The following is a 22,178-nucleotide window of genomic DNA, read 5'->3' as shown; positions in this document are numbered from 1 at the left end:
GGTGTGGGGGGAGACAGAAGGAGCAGCAGAAAAGACGAAGCACTGCTAAGGGGTACTGGGCTACTTACATTCATTCATTTAACAGAATGATGGTGAGCGCTTACTCTGTGCCTGGCCTTGGGCTAGGTGCTGAAGTCACAGAGGTAAGTACAACGCTGTCCTTGAAGGTCATAATCCAGCAGGGGCGATCGGCCAGTAAATAAGACAATTAAAGCTAGAAAAATAATTGATTTTGTTCAGAAGTTCACTCGTTCCACCAGTGAGCACAAATACACTGTGCCAGGCAGGCACTGTTCCAGGTTCTGGGGGCCCTGCAAAGAACAGAACGGACAAGTCTCTGCCTTCATGACAGGTACCCAGGGACATGGCCACAGCGCTGTGGGAGCACAGAGGAGCCGGGAACAAATACATGAAAAGCCTGGTAGGAACGAGGGACAAGTGACTTCGGAGGCGGGTGGGGAGTCCAAAGCGGCAGAACAGGGAGAGTTCAGGTGCGACTGCTATTGGGTTTCCCTCTTCCACAGCCTAGGCAACACAGACAGAGTCTGTTCCCTTCTGGGTTCATGAGCCTTGCTACTTTGCTAAAGTGGAAGGCTCTAGGCGAGGGTCATCACTGCCCTGACTTTAATGGGTAGCCCGTAGTTATGACTAAGAACACCCTCTTTACTCTCAAAAGCGACAAGTGTGCACCATACATTGTGTGGTCCCGCTACTCTTGCTGAACTTCCCTGACAGGCACAGAGGGCTGGACCCTCACCAGCCCTCACCAAAGGCTCTCTGGGCCTGGAGTGGCCCCGGGCTTGGTTATGTCCAACAGGTAGGCAGGTGGTTTCCATCCTGGGAAAAATGATCCCAGCCAGGGAGCTGCCCTGCTCCGTACATATGGCTCCACCCCAGATCACCTGCCCTATACATTAGGGAAATACAAATAGGTCCAGACAAAGGTCAAATAACCAGAAAAGGTAAGTTTACTGACTACCAACGATGTGCCAAGCTCCACACTAAGTTCCTAATATTTATGTTTTTTTCATCTTACCCGCACACTAATCCTATGAAATAGGCACTGCTCTTTTCCCCACGTTACATAAACAGAAACTGAAATTCAGCATGATGGAGCAATTTGTCCAAGGTCATGTGGTCAAGAAGCGGGAAAGCCAGGAGGCAATATTCAAATTCTAGAGATGCAGGAGAGTTCACTACCGCACTGTCCATGCCCCCAGTGCAAGCTGAGGCAAGAGGGGAATAGCTGATTCCTCAGGTCTGGACTGTCCAGACTGTCCCCACTGCATGAAGCTGGTTGGCACAGGAGGAGTATCTCAGGGTCACAGAGTCCTTGCAGCCACCTCCTCATTGTCTCCAAAGCCTCCCTCTTGGTTCCACTGCTCGCTGGGATGTATGCAGTGGGACCTAAGTGAGCCTTGCTTGATACAGACTCAGTATATACTCCCCGTTGAATTGATAACAACAATAATCCCCCACATACTCATTCTTCAATGTAAGGCTGGACTTTGGAGTAAGAGTCAGAGACCAGCCTTCTTATTCCTGCCCAGTCACTGACTAGCTGTGACACAGTGTGCATTTGATGCTCTTAGCTTTGGTTTCCTCAACTACAGAAATAAATATAATGATACTTACCCACGATGTCTGTGCTGAAGAGTAAATGAGGTGAACTAGGTGAAAACTCATTGTGATAGCATAATGTCCAACATAGAGCTTATGCTCAATAAACTCTGAAAGTTTAATCTGACAGTCACTTTCAAGACCGCCTCCTCCATGGAGCCTCCCCCAGAACACAACTTCCCCTTCCAAACTGCTATGGCTTTCCTTGTCTTGGCCACTTACTGGCACCTAACTTTGAAGTGTGGGTATTTTGCTCTGATATAACAGAAGCTGACTCTGGGGAATACCTCAAACATTCCTGAACACCTGAATACAGAGATGCCTTAGGACGCGCACAGCTGGAGATCCAACAGCTCCTACGCCTCAGAACCCTGTGTAGTAGTTGCCATGAGACAGGTATGGACTGACTGCTGGGCCAGGGAGAGAGAGGATTAATGTGTGGAAAGCAGGTGAAAATGAGGTCAGACTTGAAGTGCATGTGTGATTTCCAAGGGCAAAAAAGCATTAGGCAGGCCTGAAGAAAACCAAGAGCAAAAGCCTGCAAATTGTATGATATTTAGAGGTGGGGAGCACTGAGAGCAGGGCAATGGGAGAAATGGGTCTGGTTGTGCCCATACTGTGAAAGCCATTGAATGGACCATCGGAAGATTTTGGCTGGGGGTGAAACCATCTGTTGTGGGTTCTGGAAAAATGGGTGGTGGCTTGGGTGGAGTCCACATCAGAGTGGATGAGATCTGAGACAGAAGCAGAGGAGAAGTGATGGGGGCCCAACCTGGACAAGAGACAGTGGACTAGAAAGACTCTGGGGGGATGTTTCTGAGGAAGGGCCACTGGGCTTAGTGTCAAGTTAGTTGCTGGAGGGGTGGGGAAGAAGAATGCAGAAAGGCACTAAAGAGAGCTAGCAGATGGTACAGTGACACCATTGTCTGGAAGGAAGTAGAGCTGGGGGAGCCGGGCAGAGGTCACATGACTGAGCTCAATCTGCATGGTTGCATCTGAGGTCCCTGCAGGGCCTTTACTCTAAGAGACCTAGCACCTGTGGGGCATTTACTAACTCACGAAGAAATATATATGAAACAATTGCAGGAATGAGCCTTTTCATGCTTCAGTTTCTACATTTGTAAAAGGAGAAAAATCTACTTTGTAGCATTGTGAGTATTATAGGATATTATGCACTGTGCCTACATCTAGAAAATGCTCAGTGCAAGTTAACTATAGCAGTAATTGTTGACTGAATGAAGACCCAGAACAAAAGGAATGATTTAATTGATTTAAGTAAGTAATTAAGTTTTTTTTAAAAAATAGATTCTTCTTTTTTTTTTTTTTAACAGTTTTACATTTATAGAAAAGGTGAGAAAACAGTGGAGAGTTTCCATAAAACACACATCCAGTTTCTCTTATAATAAACATCTTCCATTAGCATGGTACAGTTCTTAATGTTTGAACTAATGGTGATGTGTTATTATTAACTAAAGTCCATACTTTATTCAGATTTCCTTAGTTTTTACCTAAAATCTTCTTTCTGTTCCAGGATGCTATCCAGGATATGACCTTGTATTTAGTTGTCATGTCTTCTTAGGCGCCTCTTGACTGTGGAAGTTTTTAAAACTTTCCTTGTTTTAGGTGACCTTGACAATTTTGAGGAACACTGGGCAGCTAGAATGCTCTCTATTGGAATTTGTCTGCTATCTGTTTTTCATAATTAGACTGGGGTTATGGGGTTTGGGGAGGTCAAGTACCATTATGATGACATCACATCAAGGGTACATACCATCAACACCACTTATCACTGTTGATGTTGACCTTGATCGCCTGACTGAGGTTTATCAGGTTTCTCCACTGTCAAGTTACTCTCCCTGCCTCCCACCCACCCCTTTCCAGACTGTACTCTTTGGAAGGAAGTCACTATACACAGCCTATGCTGAAGAGTGGGGATTTATGCTTCCTTGAGGGTTAAGTATAAATCATTTGGAATTCTGTGTGGGAGATTTAGGAACTATAAATTTAATTTTTTAATTTTTATTATATATATATGTGCATATACAGAGAGGAGGGGGTGGGGGGAGTGCAATCCTTTGCCTCATACCCAGTTAAACTCCATTGGGTCTGTTCTTTTTTCTCAGTGCTGATCTAAGGATGTTCCCAGAATGTACCCCACCCCTCTACACACTTGAATATTTGGTCTTAGGTGTTTGTTTCCTCTGGACTAACTTCTTCCCTGATATTCCTCCCTTTGCCAGGACAGAGCCCCTCCTGGGTGGTCCCTCAGCCCTCTGTGCTGATCACTCCACATTATGATCACCTGCTTAGAATTGCCTAGTAAATTCTCTCTTTTCTCTCCACTATCTCCATCCCCTCCCTCTCCCTCCCCTCCCCAGTGTCTCCCCCCCCCCCTCTGTTTCCCTCTTTCCCCATCCCAGGCCAACTATGTCCTATGTAAGTCCCCTGAAGGCAGGGACATGTGTCTTGCAGACTCCCTCCTGGCACATTGTTGGCTCCTGTTAAAATATGCTGAAGGGAAAAAGGCCCTTGGCTCACTCAGGACACTTCTTTACAACACTTTATAAGAAGTAAATCTCTTCTTCCTGTTTGGTTCCCTTCCAGATGTTTCCAAACCTACCTAAAAATAGTTCAGTTCTCAAAAAGCCTTCTCCCCTCCCTGTTACTGTCATCCCTTCTCTCACTGAGTGAATGATGAAGCCCTGCCCCAGGCGAGTATAGACCCAGCTTGCCCTCTTTCTTCCCACCACCTTCTAGGTTCGTGAAGACCCCAGAAAAGTCACTGGGTGGGAGGGAAAAAGACACTTTTTTCACCTGTCTAGGTGGGAAATGAAGGCATCCTCAGGTCAGTGGTCCTCAAAAGGGATTCACGAATCCTTAAGGGTATATAAGTCTCTCCCAAGGAGCACAGGGCACCAAATAGTTTTAAGGGAAACAGTGTCCAGAGATTCCCTGGGCTGAAAGTCACTGGCAGGAGAAGGCACCTGGGAGCAAGGTCAGGTCCCTGTCCACGTCCCCTGCTCCTAGCTCTTCAAAAGAAAAGTGCACCACGCACCCACCGGGATGGTGAAATGGGAACCACCACCCCATTGCTTCAGGGTTTAAAAATCTGCAGGGATCCCAGCCGAGAGAGCACTAGAATGACTGTTGGTGTTCCCACAAAGACAGTAAAGACTAGGTGACAAGACAACATCAAATACTTTTTAGCTTTTTTCCCCCTTTTCTCTATAGGTTAAAAAACCTTTTTTTAATTGAAGTATAGTTGATTTACAAGGTTGTGTTAGTTTCAGGTGTATAACAAAGTGATTTAGTTTTATATATATATTCTTTTTCAGATTCTTTTCCATTATAGGTTATTACAAGATACTGAACATAGTTCCCTGTGCTACACAATAGGTCTGTGTTGTTTTCTAGTTCTTTAATTTGAGTATGATTTGAGAACCTAATCAAGTTTTAGCTGACTGAAAGACAATATCACTAACAATATTGGCCTATAATTTAGAAGGAGGTCCAATAATCAAGTAACAATGCTATACCAAATCTCTTTTCATTCCCATCTAATGATTTATGTGAACAAGGTTTCTCTGCATTTACATTAAACAACAAAAAAAAAAAAAACAGAAAAGAGAATTGATGCTGAACTTTGTTGCATTCAAGCATTCTATCCACGAATACAAAAACTAAATGAAAACAAAACCATAAAAGCTCTATGCATCTCATCAAAAGATGTATTTCTTATATATTTTTACTCTGTATGTGTAACTGTCTTTAGCAAAATGTGTGATATGTTTTAACCCACTGAATAATTGTAATGATAATTTAATTCAAAAGAAAATAGCATTAAGACTTAGAGCCTCACAGTCGCAAGATATATAACATTATAATGTTCAAAAAATGTATATACTAATTGCATCTAATTAAAATAGGATATCAACAAAAACTTTCAATCACAATATACATTACAGTAAGAGTGGGAACACTGAAAGAGAAAATCAATAACATATACTTTCCAGCAGTTAAAGTTGAGTTTGTTCACATTTTTTTAAGTGGGTGAGGGAGGATATTAAACTGCTTTGGTATTTTTAGATTCCATTGCATATATGTAAAAGAGCAAGGTAACAGTTTCCTTAAATGTCAATATTCACAGTTTGCTAGAAGTGGCATCCTTTGCAACTATTTGGTCTTCAGATGAAAAGTTTTAGTTGTCGGTACCTATAGGTGTATACACTTTACTTCTAGGGAGTTTGGGAGTCTTGGTGGGGTGCTTTGTACCAGCCCCACCTGTGCCAGGAGCCCCTCCCAGGCTGGCCCTTGCTCTCCTACCACCACCCTCCGTGCTCTTTCCCCAGACCCCTTTCTTCTCAGGAAATGGAGCCTCAGCTGGATGCTGCTGAACAAGTCACCTGGCGCCTCTGAGCTCCTCTCCTTCCCTCAACTGTAAACTGTGAGGGTGGAACTAGACCATCTCTGACAGTCTATGATTCTCTGAAAGCCAAACCTTTGTCACAGTCCATTTAGATAAACCTGGGGACAGCGCCCAGGGAATAATTTTTTTCAGGGCACTGCCTCCAGGCCGGTTGCTACGCTGTGTACCTATCTCTTAGTCAAGGATACATTTCAAAATATGCCTCAGTCAGGAAGCCTTCTCTGATTATGTGAAACCCAATAAAATCTAACAACAAGCCCTCACCCTGCCTCCAACATTTTAGATCATAAGACCTGACACATTGTAAGTACTTGGGAGGTGCCTGCTGAATTAATGCATGACTAGACCTGTTGATGTGCGTTTATATGCACACACTCCATCACACTGCATATGTCTGAATTAAACTTGCCTATATACTCACCCAAGTCACCTCTTGCAGAAACTGTTCTCAAGCTTTTAAAAATAGTGAGATTTTTGTATTAAAAACATAGCAACACTACAACAACAACAATAACATCCAAACCTTTCAAGAAGACCACCAGTACTGAGTGTTGTGAGGTTGCGAAGCAACTGGAACTCATAGCTGGTGGGAATATAAAATGGTGCAACCATCCGCAGCCATTTTATAGGCACTAACCTTTACCCATCAGATCCATACCTGGGTATTTACCAGAGAGAAAGAAAATATATATCCACACAAAGACTTGGACATGAATGTTTATAGCAGCTTTATTCACAATAGCCCCTAACTGGAAACAACTCAAATGTCCATAAATAAGAGAATAAACAAATAGTGGTATATCCACACACTGGAATACTATACAGTGATAAAAAGAACAAACTACCCTTATACACCACAGCACGAATGAATCTCAAAAACATGCAGAGTGCAAGAAGCCAGACATAAGAGAATACACAGAGTATGATTCTGTTCATTTGAAATTCCAAAACAGGCCAAAACTAAGTTTTAGTGACAGAAAGCTGATCAGTGTTTGCCTGGGATGTGGCATGGGAGTGGAAGATTGACTAGAAAGGAACAAGAGGGAACTTTTTAAGAGAGATGGAAATGTTTTATATCTTGGTTGTTGTAGTGGTGATTTACATAGGTGGACACGCAGGTTGAAACTCATTGAACTATACACTTAAAATGGGTGCATTTTAGGCATAAATGATATCTCAATAAAATTGATTGCAATACCAAATTTTAAAAAGATCTCTGCCCAAATGTCAGAATGGTAATTAGTGTTATAAGGCAAAAGATAATAAAACAATAGATAACCTGCTTTGTAGTCTGTAATTCTTTTTCTGTTTTTTTTACATTTAAAAAAATTGAAGTATAGTTGATTTACAATATCGTTTGTTTCAGGTATACAGCAAAGTAATTCAGTCTTATATATATATATATATATTTTTTAATTATATATATATAAAACTGAACAGCAAAGTAATTCAGTTATATATGTGGGTGAATATGTATATATAAAACTAAGCTAAAGTTTAGTTTTACCCTATTTTAGAATTTTAAATAAATAGAATCATACTCTGCGTACTCTCTTATGTCTGGCTTCTTGCACTCTGCATGTTTTATATATATATATAAAATAATCTGAAAACTACATATATAGTTATTATAGGTTATTGCAAGATATTTAAAATAGGTCCCTATGTTATACAATAATCCTTGCTGCTTATCTGTTTTATATATAGTAGTTTGTATCTGTTAATCCCATACTCCTAATTAATTCCTCCCCCCCTTCCCTTTTGGTAACCGTAAATTAGTCTTCTATGTCTCTGTGAGTCTGTCTCTGTTTTGTATAGAGATACATTTGTATTATTTTTCAGGTTCCACATATAAGTGATGTCATATAATATTTGTCTTTGACTTACTTCATCAAGTATAATATTCTCTAGCCTATCTGCCCCTGTGCACCACCACCTCCCCCTCTCTTCCTCGGCGCTACCTAGGAGGTGGCAGCCATCTCCTAGTCGGCATCATGGCCGCCCTCAGACCCCTCGTGAAGCCCAAGATCGTCAAAAAGAGGACCAAGAAGTTCATCCGGCACCAGTCAGACCGATATGTCAAAATTAAGCAGAACTGGCGGAAACCCAGAGGCATTGACAACAGGGTGCGCAGGAGGTTCAAAGGCCAGATCCTGATGCCCAGCACTGGCTACGGGAGCAACAAGAAAACAAAGCAAATGCTGCCCAGCGGCTTCCTTAAGTTCCTGGTCCACAACGTCAAGGAGATCGAAGTGCTGCTGATGTGCAATAAATCTTACTGGGCTGAGATTGCTGACAACATCTCCTCCAAGAACTGCAAAGCCATTGTGGAAAAAGCAGCCCAGCTGGCCATCAGAGTCACCAATCCCAATGCCAGGCTGCGCAGCGAAGAAAATGAATAGACAGCTCGTGCACATTGTATTTGTGTTAATAAAACCATGAAACTAAAAAAAAAAAAATAATAAGATACAGTATTCTCTAGGTCCATCCATGTTGCTGCAAATGGCAATAATTTATTGTTTTTATGGCTGAGTAATATTCCATTGTGTGTGTGTGTGTGTGTGTGTGTGTACACACACCACATCTTCTTAAACCAATCATCTGTTGATGGTATAGCCCATCATTCTTAAGAGGACTGAAAAGCCAGTGGTGCTGGAGCGACAGACCTGGGCTCTACAATCCTGGCTCTGTCTTAGTAGTGAGGCCTTCGGCAAGTCACTTAACTTCTAGGAGACTCAATTTCTTCACCTGTAAAGTAACAAGAATAACATTACCAGTATATTAGAATGATGACTTTTTGTGTTGCCTATCTGGACCACAGAAGACAAAATTCTGAACCTATCTTATCTGACAAATTTGCATTGCTCACCCTCTGGTGGGGCCATGACTTCATCTGAAAAAACTTGCCCTGACCCAGGGGAAGGTAACTTTTAATACTAGTGCAACCTTGCAGACTGCTCTCTCTGTACAGGCACTATTCTAAGCATTCTCCATAATTCATTTCATCCCCACAACATTCTATGAGACAGGAATTATTTTAATCCCATTTTACAGACAAGGAAACTGAGGCCCCCAAGAAGACAACAACTAGTAAGGGACACAACCCAGATAACAATCCAGGTGTTTTGGCCCAGAGCTCTGCTCTTGAACATCAAGCTCACTTGTCTCTTGTTGACAAGAGCATAATTAGAGATCAAGGTGGGGAAAGGAGCTTGATTTAGAAATACAAGCTTTATACAAACTTAAACATGAACAAAACCCAGTATCTTTCATATCAGCACTTCCATAAAAAATTGTGAAAGCTGATTTCATGTTGGTTTGGAAAATCCTTCTCTGATTCTAGCTTCAGTTGTGTGGTCTTTCCAAAGAGCAGTCTGGAACTACTAACAGGCACAAAAAGAGATCTAGTTAGCAGGACCAACCCTCCTGGTTTCAGCACTGAAAGTTCTACGTCCCGGGATACCCCCTAGTCCTGGTCACTCTAGGCCTAGCTGTTCCCCAGTGAAATAACCCTGAAGGAAGAGAAAAGCTGTGGTGTGACCTGGATCGGGCTCCTGCCCCCCTTTCTAGCTCATTTCTTACTACTCTCTTGCTTGGCCAGGATGAGCTAGTTTTAGTTCCAAAATGGACCAGGCACTTTCTCTTCTGGGCCGGATTCCTGCTGTTTCTTCACGCTGTTCCCAAGCCCTCTTTATTTGGTTCACACTCATTCCATATCCAACCAGGCTGATGAAGTTCAGCAGGTGCATATCAATGTGGCCACACCAGGTGTTAAAATACCCACTTCCCTGGGTGTGCCCCTCCCTGTCACTCCTCTCCAGGATCCAGTCACTAACAGGTTAGTATCAGGCACAACAGAGGTCTTCAGAAAAGCTACTCCAGCACAAGGACTAGCATCTCTCTGAGGCCATACCAGTTGCTAAATAATTTAAATATCATCCCTGATTCAAATTATGTAAAATACGAATTTATATAAGTGATGCCAAGAAGATAATTTGGAGTGATATCATTATTTTTTTGTCTTCCTTTGTACTTTTTCTTTTTTTTAATTGAAGTATAGTCATTTTACAACGTTGTATTAATTTCCGGTATACAGCATAGTGATACAGATATACATATATATCTACATCTATACACACACACACACACACACACAGTCCTTTTCATATTCTTTTCATTATAGGCTATTACAAGGTTTCTTGAATATAGTTCCCTTGCTATATAGTAGAACCTTGTTTATCTATTTTATATACAGTAGTTAGTATCTGCAAATCCCAAACTCCTAGTTTATCCCTCCACACCCCACCCTTACCCCTCTGGTAACCATAAGTCTATGTCTGTGACTCTGTTTCTGTTTTGCAAATATGTTCATTTGTGTCATTATTTTTAGGTTCCACATATAAGGAATATCATATGGTACTTTTCTTTCTCTTTCTGCCTTACTTCATTTAGTATGACAATCTCCAGGTCCATCCATGTTGCTGCAAATGGCATTATTTCATTCTTTTTTATGGCTGAGTGGTAATCCACTGTATATATATACCACAACTTCTTTATCCATTTGTCTGTTGATGGACATTTAGGTTGCTTCCATGTCTTGGCTATTGTAAATAGTGCTGCTATGAACATTGGGGTTCATACATCTTTTCAAATTAGGGTTTCCTCCAGCTGTATGCCCAGGAGTAGTATTGTTGGATTATATGGTAAGTCTATTTTCAGTTTTTTAAGGAATCTCCATACTGATTTTCAGAATGGCTGCACCAAATTACATTCCCACCAGCAGTGTAGGAGGGTTCCCTTTTCTCCACGCCCTCTCCAGCATTTATCGTTTGTGGACTTTTTAATATGGCTATTCTGACTGGCGTGAAGTGATACCTCATTATAGTTTTGATTCACAATTCTCTGATAATTAGCGATATTGACATTTCTTCAAGTACTTATTGGCCATTTATATGTCTTCACTGGAGAAATGTTTGTTTAGGTCTTCTGCCCATTTTTGGACTAGGTTGGGTTTTTTTGTTGTTGTTGTTATTGAGTTATATGAGCTGGAGTGATATCATATTAATTGAATGGTTGTTTATTGGGTCTTCTTTTTGTACAGCTGATGATGTTCATCATGATGATCATTATCATCAAAGGAAAACACATCTCTAGGGTTAACCTCAGAGACCTGAATGGACCTCAGTGGTCTCAGGTCCCCACTTCTGTTCAAGAGGAGGCTTTGGGCCATTGGAGCCAGTCTTTAGGGAGAGGCAACTAAGGATTTGACTGAGTCCAAGGCTTGGCCATTTGGACAAGTACTTGTGACATCAGGGAAGATGAGGCTGCCCACCAGTCTCTTTACCATTTGGCAAACCGTCCCTCACCATTCATTTATTCATTCTCCAAAGAGTTAAAAAGTTCCCCCTAAGTGGGATGCCACTGGGCTGGGGCAGTAAGAGCCAGACGTTGTATAAGAACGTCCCAGTCCCCAGCTGCTTGAAGTATGAGATATTCACACAGGAACATGGAGTGTTCTCAAAATGAGTGAAACAGAAAATGAGTTCAGAGAAGGGGGGTTAATGTAAGGTAGAGCCAGGCGGGGGAACAGAGGAGCCCTGTTCTGTCCACCGCTGTGCACTCAGCACTTTCCACAGTGCCTGAACCTCAAGGAATGAAGGAATGAATGCCAACAAGCTATTCATAATCCTGCCATTCAGAGGTAGTCATTGTTGACATGTTAGTGCATTTCCTCTTTTTTTCTAAATATGTGATAAACATATTTTTTAATTTCAGTGACTTTTTTCAGTAAAAAAGTAACATGTTCATTGTAGAAAAAGGAGAAAATGCTGATAAGCAACACACTATTAATAGCTAACATGTGCTTAGTGTTCGTTATATATCAGGCAAAATAAGTTTCCCACCTAGTGGTAATGACTCTCCACATTTTGGTCTATGTCTTTCATATAGGACTCTCTTTTATTCAAACTGTACACTTAAAAAAGAAACGAGTCAAACTGTTCATATAATTCTGTATCATTTCATTTTTTTAAACATTTTCCTTTGTCATTGGAAATTCTCTTAAGAAGTAATTCAGTGGCTGTTTATCCTATCCTGGGAGTGTACTGTAATTTGACGCTGTGGGATGCTGGGCAGAGACTGATACACTCTATCCGGTGACGAACAGGGATTCACTGTCTGTTTTTGAGTGGGAGAGTGAATAGAATAAATTTGTTGTCTTAGGAAGCTTGGGTGTACTAGAAATGAACAAAACCAAGCCAGGGAGGAAGTCAGGAGGTGATTATTTTGGTAAGGGATGCCAAAAGGAAGAGGTACATCAAGTATTTCACGAAAAGGACTAAGGACAGAGATGGATGGAGAGGAAGGAGTTCAAGTGCATTGTGAGGTTTGGAGACAATTTGGCTCCAACTCTTTCCAATTCATTAGCTTGAGAGAAATAAAGAAGTGAGGAGGGGAGCTCAATTAATGAAGCGGGGGATCCTTTTAGATGAATGTTTTAAGTGGCAACTCCTGCAGGTGGTAAAATAAAAAAAAAAAAAACTGGCCAGGGATTGAGTGCCAAATCTAGGCAAGAAAGAGAGGTTTAGGGTGGGCAGTAGCAGTTGGGAGAGGAGGTGGAGAGAAAGGTAGGGAGAAGCAAAGGCTAAGGCTGGGGTAGGAGAATGGGCAGGGCTGGGCAGAAGCCCAGGAGGCAGTCTGAGCCTTGGGATAGACGATATGGTGGGGTTGGGACCTCGAGGGCTGGAGGGCTGGCTAGCAAGATCCTGTCCCGGGGCACCTCACTCAGCTGAGGCCGCTGAATTTTTTCACCAACTTCTTTCCAGGACAAAAGACCACCGAGTAGAGAAAAACCTCTGGTAACCCAATTAACCAGAAAACATGGCAAATGAACAGTCTAATTACTGTATTGTCATTATCATCAATAGGTTAGTAAGTGGTGCTTTTCCCAGCTTTTTTGAAGTATGGTTGACAAAGAAATTAGTGTTAGATATAAAATTCTTTTTCTTGCATCCTCTTTATTTCAAAGCTTCTGACCTGCCCACCTGAGTCTCTGGGCTTGTTCTGAGCAGCAGGCCTGATTTGGAGGCCTTGGAGTGAAGTATGCAGAGGAAATAGAAAAAGACTTCCACGAGGTACATTTCACTCACAAAGAGCCTCTTCACGGAACTTTTTGAGTAAACGCTTCCTTTTTTGTTAATCCAGCAACAGGAAAATCCAGCAACAGGGGCATGGGTAGATTTCTTGTGGTTTATTCCTGCTGAGTTGAGGTTTTGCTGTAGGTATCCCAAGTGTATGCAGTAATTTTGAATAAGATAAGGGCTTAACAAAAATGCCTAAAAATTTGACCACACCTAAGGGTGAACCTGTGGATTGCTGGTTCTGGGACTGTCTGCCCCTTACTAGCTTCTCTGATCTTCAGACTAGTCCCCTAACTTCTCTGGGACCCCATATACTCTCCACAACACCTCTCACACCCCTCAGCAATCGCACTTGGGTATCTTATGAGACAGGGCAAACTAAAGCACTTTTACAAGTCTAAAGCTCCATACAACTGTGTTGGACATTTTGGAAACAAAATGTTATGACTGCCATGATTCAATGTCAGAACCACATTTTAGTTTTTTTGTTTTTTCACTAATTAAAACTATTTTATTAATTTTACCTTCTCCCTAAAATAGCTAATTTTTTTTTGCACTTAGGGCTTATGGTGTTTTATTTTTTAATGTAGTTGATGTACAATATTATGTTAGTTTCAGGTGTACTACATAGTGGTTTGACATTTACATACATTATGAAATTATCACCATAATAAGTCTAGTAACCATCTGTCCCTATACAAAGTTATTACAATATTATTGACCATATTCCTTATGCTGTATATTATTACATCCTTTTGGCTCATTTACTTTATAACTGGAGGTTTGCACCTCTTAACCTCACTCAGTATATAATCCCAGCCACCCTCATCCCCTCTGGCATCCACCTGTTTGTTCTCGGTATCTATGAGTCTGTTTTTATTTTGCTTTGTTTGCTTTGTTTTTCAGATTCCACATATAAGTGAGATCATACAGTGTTTGTCTTTCTTTGTCTGACTTATCACTTACCATAATACCATCTAGATCCATCCATGTTGTGACAAATGGCAAGATTTCTTTTTTAGTTGCTGAGTAATGTTCCATTGTACATACATACCACATCTTCTTTTTCCATTCATCTATCAATAGACACATTGCTTCCAGGTTGCTTCCATATTATTGCTATTGTAAATAATGCTGCAATGAATATTGGAGTGCATTTATCTTTTATTTATTTTGGTAGGGGGAGGTAATTAGGTTTGTTTGTTTGTTTATGTTTAGAGGAGGTACTGGGAATTGAATCCAAAACCTTGTGCATGCTAGGCATGTACTCTACCACTGAGCTATACCCACCCCACCCCCATTTATCTTTTAGAAATATTGTTTTTGTTTTCTTCAGGTAAATACCCAGAAATTGCTGGATCATATGACAGTTCTATTTTTAATTTTTTGAGGAACCTCCATACTATTTTCCATAATGGCTGCATTAATTTACAATCCTACCAATAATGCATAAATGTTCCCTTTCTCCACATTCTCACCGACACTTGCTATTGTCTTTTTGATGATAACCATTCTGACAGTTGTCATTTTATTTTGCATTTCCCTGATGATGAGTAATGTTGAGCATCTTCTCCTGTGTCTGTTGGCCATCTGTATATCTTCTTTAGAAAAATATCTATTCAGGTCCCCTGGCCACTTTTTATCTGGTTGTTTTGTTTTATTGTTTTGTTTTGTTTGATGTTGAATTGTATGAGTTCTTTGTATATTTTAGATATTAACCCCTTATCAAATGTATTTTTTCCTTATTGAATATACTGTTTGAAAATATCTTCTCCCATTCAGTAGGCTGTCTTTTTTTGTTGATAGTTTCTTTCAGCGTGCAAAAGCTTTTAAGTTTGATGTCGTCCCATTTGTTTATTTTTGCTTTTGTTTCCCTTTTGAGAAGACAGATCCAAAGAAATACTGCTAAGACTGATGTCAAAGAGTGTACTGCTTCTGTTTTCTTCTAAGAAATTTATGGTTTCAGGTCTTACATTTAAGTCTTTAATCCATTTTGAATTTTTTTTGTATTTGGTCTGAGAAAGTAGTCCAGTTTGATTCTTTTGCACATAGCTGTCTGGTTTTCCCAACAGTATTTATTGAAGAGGCTGTCTTTTCCCCACTGTATATTCTTGCCTCCTTTGTTGTAAATTAATTTCTCATATAAGCATAGATTTATTCCTGGGCTCTCTATCCTGTTCCATAGATCTATGTGTCTGTTTTTGTGCCAGTACCATACTTTTTGTTTAGATTTTTGTTTTTTTAATAAACTTTTATTTATTTATTTATTTATTTATTTATTTATTTATTTATTTAAATTGAAGTACCTTCAGTTACAATATGTCAATTTCCAGTGTACAGCACAATGTCACATTCATGCATATACATACATATATCATTTTCATATTTTTATGAAAGGTTATTACAAGATTTAATAAACTTTTAAAACAGTTTAGATTTACAGAAAAATTGAGAAGATAGCAGAGTTTCCCTGACCCTCATACCCAGGTTCCCCATTATAAATATCTTACATTGTATGGTACATTTGTCACAATTAATGAGCCAGCATTGGTACATTATTAATAATTAAATTCACATTTTATTCGGAATTCTTAGTTTTTACCCAGTGTCCTCTTTCTCTTCCAGGATACCACCCAGGACGCCACATTGCATTTAGCTGTCATGTCCCCTTAGACTCCTCTTGGCTGTGGCAGTATTTCAGACTTCCCTCATTTTTGATGACCTTGACAGTTTTGAGGGGTACTGGGCCAGCATTTCATAGAATGTCTCTCAGTTGGAATTTTTCTGATGTTTTTCTCATGATTAGACTGGAGTTCTTGGGAGGAAGACCATGGAGGTAACATGTCATTCTCATCATATCACATCAAGGGTGCTTACTATCAACTTGACTTATCAATGTTGATCTTAATCTTGATCACCTGCTTGAGGGAGTGTTTGTCAGGATTGTCCACTGTAAAGTTACTTTTTTCCCCCACTCTTTTCATACTGCCACCTTTGAAAGAAAGTCACTATGCATAGCCCACAAGGGTGGAGGGGGGTTGACATTCCTCCTTGAGGGTGCAGTATTTACATACATTGTTTGGAATTCTCCACAGGAGATTTGTCTGTTATTCCCCCATTTATTTATGTATTCAATTATTAATTTATATCAGAATAGACCTGTGGCTATTTATTTTATACTTTGGGTTATAATCCAATACTAGTTTATTCTGTTGCTCAAATTGTCCCAGATTTTGCCTTTGGAAGCTCTCTTGGTTGGCTCCTGTGTCCATCTAACATATCTCCATCTTCCTGTTGTCCTGTTGTTTTGTTTGTTTGTTTAGCACTTCCTTACTTTCTGTACTACCAAATGTTCTAGGCTCATCTTGTGTATTTCCTGCTCCAGTCCTAAAATCAATCATTTCTCCATGGAGAAAATCAAGGCGAGGTTTTAATCTTAGCAAATGTGTATCTGACTGGAAGTTGGGACAGACAGTCTGTCAGGGGGGGCAGGAATAAGGCTCAAGCCACCCCTGGGAGAGGACTTTCCCAGCAGAAGCAGCAGCCAGAATTGCAAGTCCTCAGCTGAGAAATAGGTGACTCACCAGCTCTCCAGGTTGTCTCCTCCCTCCCCCTCTTGCTGACAAGACTGTCCCTAAACCAGCTCAGACAGTGGGACCCAGGTCAGAAAGTGTCCCCACCCATGGAGCTAGCGAAGAATGGACTGTCCCAGGCCAAGTCAGGGCTTTAACCATGCCCAGCTGACCCCTCCCCTCATGTGTGTATTATGGATACCCTTCTACCTGCAGAGAGGGTTAAACAGGGTTACCCTGAAAATTACAGACACAATAAAACTATTATTAAAACTTGGGTAAAAGGACAAGAGTGCTGGAAGAAGACTGTGTGTGTGTGTGTGTGTGTGTGTGTGTGTGTGTGTGTGTGTGTGCGTGTGTGTGTATAGCAACTTTGTTCCAGACATCTGTGCTGGGGCAACTTCCCGAGGTTCTCTGAATCACAGATTGCTAGCATCAGAAGGATTTTTAGATATAAATACGCTTCACCTGGCACCTGAGATGGAGCAAATGATTTCTCAGGAATCACACAGCTAACGAGCTGAAAGACTAGGAATACTGGGAAAGATCTCCTGATGTCCAGGGCTTTTCAATCCCCCATGTTTGCCTCCCTTTCCAGGAGAGCAAAAAGAAAAGCTTTTGGAAGTTCTGTATGATACAACGGGAAGACAACACTTTTAGGCTTCTTTCATTTGCTAGATGAATAAACTTCTATAGATACATCTGAGAAGTTATCGGGGCTATAATTAGGGATTATTAACAACCCCAGATATTTGGATATAGGGAATGTAGGATACAGACATTGGGATATAGACTTAGATCATGGGGATCCTACCATTTCCCCAAGTCAAACTTTAAATGGTTAAATCAGCAACTTTCTAGTTGTTGTCCTCAACAACTTTTGCCCAACAATGAAAAAAAAAAGAAACAAAGAAAAAGTAAAATAAATAAAAATCAGGGCTCGTGAGACTTTTTCCAAGAGATTTAGAGATTTGAACTTACAGATTTTTTTTTTTTTTTTGCACTTTGTTTGTTTCGGGGGGAGGTAGTTAGGTTTTCTTATTTCTTTCTTTCTTTTATGGAGGTACTGGGGATTGAACCCAGGACATTGTGCATGCTAAACATGCACTCTGCTACTTGAGCCATATCCTCCCCCCAAACTTATGGATTTTTATGCTACCAACTGTGTAAGAAATAGGATTATCTCTTAGTATTCACTACTAACAACACTTCCTCTCCCAACACTCTCACTGCAACAACTCATGAATGAGGTATTTTCAATGGTCTTTGTATAGGTTGAGATCTTTGTACAGGCTTGGAATTCAGAGAAAGGACTCTGAGCCTAGTGTCACTTGGTGCGGCTGCAATAAAGAGACGAAATTAGCATCAAGCTATTCACTTGCTCTCTTGGTGACCTTCCTAGGGCTACCTGAGATATCTTGTCTCTATCCGTAAACTCCTTCTAGGGCAAGGACAGTGGGTGGCCCAGAACAGCATCAGCAAGTAGGTAATTGCTATGTACGTTTGATGATGATGATGAAGATAGTATTAGAGACTTTGGGGTTTAGAAAATATTCAGTTGGAGAACTGTCCTTGAAGATCTTCCCTAATTAGCTTCTCCACATCCTGAATTCCTTTAGAGGAGCAGAGTGAAGGTGTTTAAAGCCTGCCTTGAGGAAGCTCTTCTGTGTAAGGGAGTACAATATATTCCTGCCTTCTTTGTTCACGCTTATTTTCTGCCTTGTCATGATCTTTATATTTTTAAAAATCATTCTTTAATTGATAAAATTATTACCCAGACTTTTTTAGACTCGTACAAACATATGCCTAGTGTTTTTGTTTTAATTTGAACCAAAGGTTGCATTATGTGTTCTGCAACTTGCTTCCTCCTAACGATAAACCTAGATATCTTTCTCTGCCAAGATACCTAGATCTGCCTCATTTTGGTGATTCTTTGTCCTTGTACCTGTGTGATTCCCTGAGCGTCAGTTTTCCGCCTGCCTCTCTACCTCCGGGTGTTAGAGATTGCCTGACCTCGCGGGGTGCCCTGCCCAGGAGGTCCGGGAGGAAGCTCGGAGGGTGGGCGGGGTCGGAGGCCGCTCGGGATATGCAGATAAGGTGGGCGGGGCCCGACAAATACCCGCGGGTAGCGGGCGGCCGGCCGGCCGGTTCGCCGGGCTTCGGCGGATTCAGTCAGAGGCAGCCTGTGGAACCTGCTTCCCCGAGCGCAGCGGAGCCTGGTCCCGGGCTGTCCCCGGAGCGGGCCATGCCCCCGCGGGAGCTGAGCGAGGCCGAGTCGTCCCCGCTCCGGGCCCCGACCCCTCCCCCGCGGCGGGGCAGCGCGTCCCCGGAGCTGGGTATCAAGTGCGTGCTGGTGGGCGACGGCGCCGTGGGCAAGAGTAGCCTCATCGTCAGCTACACCTGCAATGGGTACCCCGCGCGCTACCGGCCCACGGCGCTGGACACCTTCTCCGGTACGTTCAACGGCCCCGGCGGCTGCGTGGCTGAGGGTACGGTTGCGCACCCGGGGGCTGGGGCCCGCGCTGAGGCGCGAGTGCACCGAAGTCCCCGGAGAGGGAGGCGGGAGCAGGCCCCGAGGTGGCGCTGGTGAGGCCTGGTGGGACCCGGAACGCTCTTTCTAACTCATGCTATCCCCTGCCCCGCCCCTGCAGTGCAAGTCCTGGTTGATGGAGCCCCCGTGCGCATTGAGCTCTGGGACACAGCGGGACAGGTGAGAAATTGGGAGCGGCCTCTGCTGGTCTGGGGTGAGGTGGGCTGGAGGCTAGGAGGGCCCTGGATTTATCAGGAATGGAAAAGGCCCTGGGCCCTGGGTTAGGAGTCTCAGTCTCCAACCCCAGGTGACAAAAGAGTTCCCAATTCTGGTGGCAGGGAATAACCCTACTAATGGCCTGGCCTTTCCATCCCAGGAAGACTTTGACCGCCTTCGCTCCCTCTGCTACCCGGATACGGATGTCTTCCTGGCCTGCTTCAGCGTGGTGCAGCCCAGCTCCTTTCAAAACATCACAGAGAAATGGCTGCCTGAGATCCGCACTCACAACCCGCAGGCTCCCGTCCTGCTGGTGGGTACCCAAGCCGACCTGAGGGACGATGTCAATGTACTGATTCAGCTGGACCAGGGCGGCCGGGAGGGCCCAGTACCCCAACCCCAGGCTCAGGGTCTGGCGGAGAAGATCCGGGCCTGTTGCTACCTGGAGTGCTCAGCCTTGACTCAGAAGAACTTGAAGGAGGTATTTGACTCAGCCATTCTCAGTGCCATCGAGCACAAAGCCCGGCTGGAGAAGAAACTGAATGCCAAAGGTGTGCGTACCCTCTCCCGCTGCCGCTGGAAGAAGTTCTTCTGCTTTGTTTGAACGGCTATGGCAGCAAATGAGCAGTAGGCCAACGGCCACAGACTGCTAGAAACTGGGGCAAAGGGCCTTGGATGGCTCTGCTGGCAAGGCCAGGCCACCCCATAGGACTCAGTTCCCGTCTGAACACTGGAGACACGGGCCTCCAACTGCCCACTCTTATACGCCAGGGTGAGCCTCCGGCCTGGAGGAGGGAAGGCTCCGACTTGGATTTCTGTGGTCAAGGCTCACAGAGAAATCCCAGTACTTTGATTTTCATAAAATGATCCTGATAGTGTCAGCCACCTCAAAGCAGTTTGGGATCCAATTCCCAGTTTCTTATCACAGGCCCTCGTGCTGGTCCCCACCCCCTCCTTGGCACAGGGGTGAGGAAAAGCCTGGGGAACAGCTGGGCATCTTGGAGAGCTGGATGGTGTCCGGCCCAGATTTGGAAAGAAGTTTAGGATGGATTGGGTGCAACAGAGGACAGTGAGAGGTTGAGAGGGAGCAGGAAGTGAAGCCTTGGAGCCTTGGAGCCTTGGGACTGGAGGCAGGTTGGGGAGGAGGAGGTAGATCAGAGGGCTAGGCTTGGAAGGAAGAAGAATGAGAGCAGAGAAGTGGGGCAGCTGAGGAGCAAAGCTGACACCTGGGCTGCCCTCAGCTCCCAAGGTTGGGGAGGGCGGGGCTGGTCCCTGGGAAGAACTGGGTCTCAGGGCTCCCTAGGCACTGCCCAGACTGGCTGGGCCAGGAGTTGGGCAGGAAGTGAGAGGCAAAGCCCAGCAAGAGGAGGGGAGGAGCTGCAAACTGGAGCCCGGAGGAAGATGGGGCTTTCTCCAAGGTCACAGCCTAGAAGGTAGGGCAGTGTGGAGTCTACAAATAAAGCCTTACATTTCTGAAGCCGCTGTCTCAGTGTTATTTCCTGGAGCGGTCAGTACATTGCTCCTTCAAGGCCCAACAGTTAAGATAGAGACGGGTTGGGTACCAAAGGAATGAAGCTAGATTGAAAGATGGGGGGCTGGACTAGATGGGACAGTGTGATGGGAACTGGACTAGGGGGCAGGTTTGGGGCTCCCCACTTGAGGCTTAGCTGGTTCCCAGGAGAGCTAGCGTGGGAAGCAGCCTGGAAACGGGTTTCCCCAGGTGTCAGTGCCAGAGCTGCTTTCCCATGACCTCACCGGGGCGGGTGGTGCCCCTCCTCTCTCCCCCTCCCTTCTAGAGCACATTGCTCAGCACTGGGCTCTGGGGCAACCCTGAGCCTTCTAACCTTCCAGCTCTATTCCTTCCAACAGTCCATAGGGCCCAGGGTCTCAGGTTGGGGGACCCCACTGGTTCAGACCCTGAGAATGAAGTTAACCTCATACAGCTTAAACCTCAGCCACTGACCAAACTTCTTGGACTTGGGTTGATTGGACCCAGTCTTCAGCCTTGGCACTTAAAGTCCACATAAGGACTAGTGAATGTCAGGGAGCCAGTTGTCAGTAATTTAAATAGAAATTTAGTCCCAGAAATCCTTTGGGAGGGAGTGTTCATTGAGTGAGGACTTGGGGAAGAGCAGGAATCCAGAGAACATCCCCTGGAAGTGGAGCTGGAAGGAACTTAAAAGGGCCCTTTTGGGATGGGAGTGGAGGTAGGGAAACCACTATTTTACCCATAAGGAAAGAGACTCAGAGAAGAAAGGTAATATCTCAAGTGAAATATTACTAAGTGGCTATACAAATTCTTGAGTTGGTACATAGGTAAGTGTTATTCAAGTGGAGAGAGATTTCTAAGGCACACCTGCGACACCTGCTAAGGCAACTGAGGGCCAGGTGAACCCTCTGTCCCAGCCCTGCTCCCTCTGCAGGAAGTTACAGCTGTGTGTGTGTGTGTGAGAGAGAGAGAGAGAGAAAGAGAGAGAGAGAGCATGCCGAGGGACAGAAATCCTAGCCAAGTGAAACCTCACATAATCCCCAAGTTTAATTTCATCCAAGACTGTCCAGCTCCTGCCCCACCAGGTCCCATCCCCCAGAGTTCCAGCCTTGTCTCCCGTTGCCCCCTTGCCCCTGCGGGTGGAGGTGCTGAGCTGCACCACTGAAGCCAGGTCTTGAGGGGGCCC

General features: G+C 43.5%; 2 protein-coding genes across 2 annotated transcripts; both read left to right on the top strand.

The window, feature by feature from the left end:
• Positions 1–7,988: 7,988 nt before the first annotated feature.
• Positions 7,989–8,463, top strand: LOC105076912 (large ribosomal subunit protein eL32-like). The gene has a single exon (XM_045524294.2). The coding sequence runs from the start codon at positions 8,041–8,043 to the stop codon at positions 8,446–8,448; it is 408 nt and encodes a 135-aa protein (XP_045380250.1). The 5' UTR covers positions 7,989–8,040; the 3' UTR covers positions 8,449–8,463.
• A 10,415-nt stretch (positions 8,464–18,878) lies between these two features.
• Positions 18,879–20,980, top strand: RHOV (ras homolog family member V). The gene is made up of 3 exons (XM_010965158.3): positions 18,879–19,210; positions 19,409–19,467; positions 19,664–20,980. The coding sequence occupies exons 1-3, from the start codon at positions 19,003–19,005 to the stop codon at positions 20,105–20,107; spliced, it is 711 nt and encodes a 236-aa protein (XP_010963460.1). The 5' UTR covers positions 18,879–19,002; the 3' UTR covers positions 20,108–20,980.
• The last annotated feature ends 1,198 nt before the right edge of the window (positions 20,981–22,178 follow it).

The sequence above is a fragment of the Camelus bactrianus genome, chromosome 6, assembly GCF_048773025.1.
Source record: "Camelus bactrianus isolate YW-2024 breed Bactrian camel chromosome 6, ASM4877302v1, whole genome shotgun sequence".
Classification (NCBI taxonomy): Eukaryota; Metazoa; Chordata; class Mammalia; order Artiodactyla; family Camelidae; genus Camelus; species Camelus bactrianus.
The sequence above is the reverse complement of the archived record's forward strand: the minus strand, read 5'-3'. Positions and strand labels throughout refer to the sequence as shown.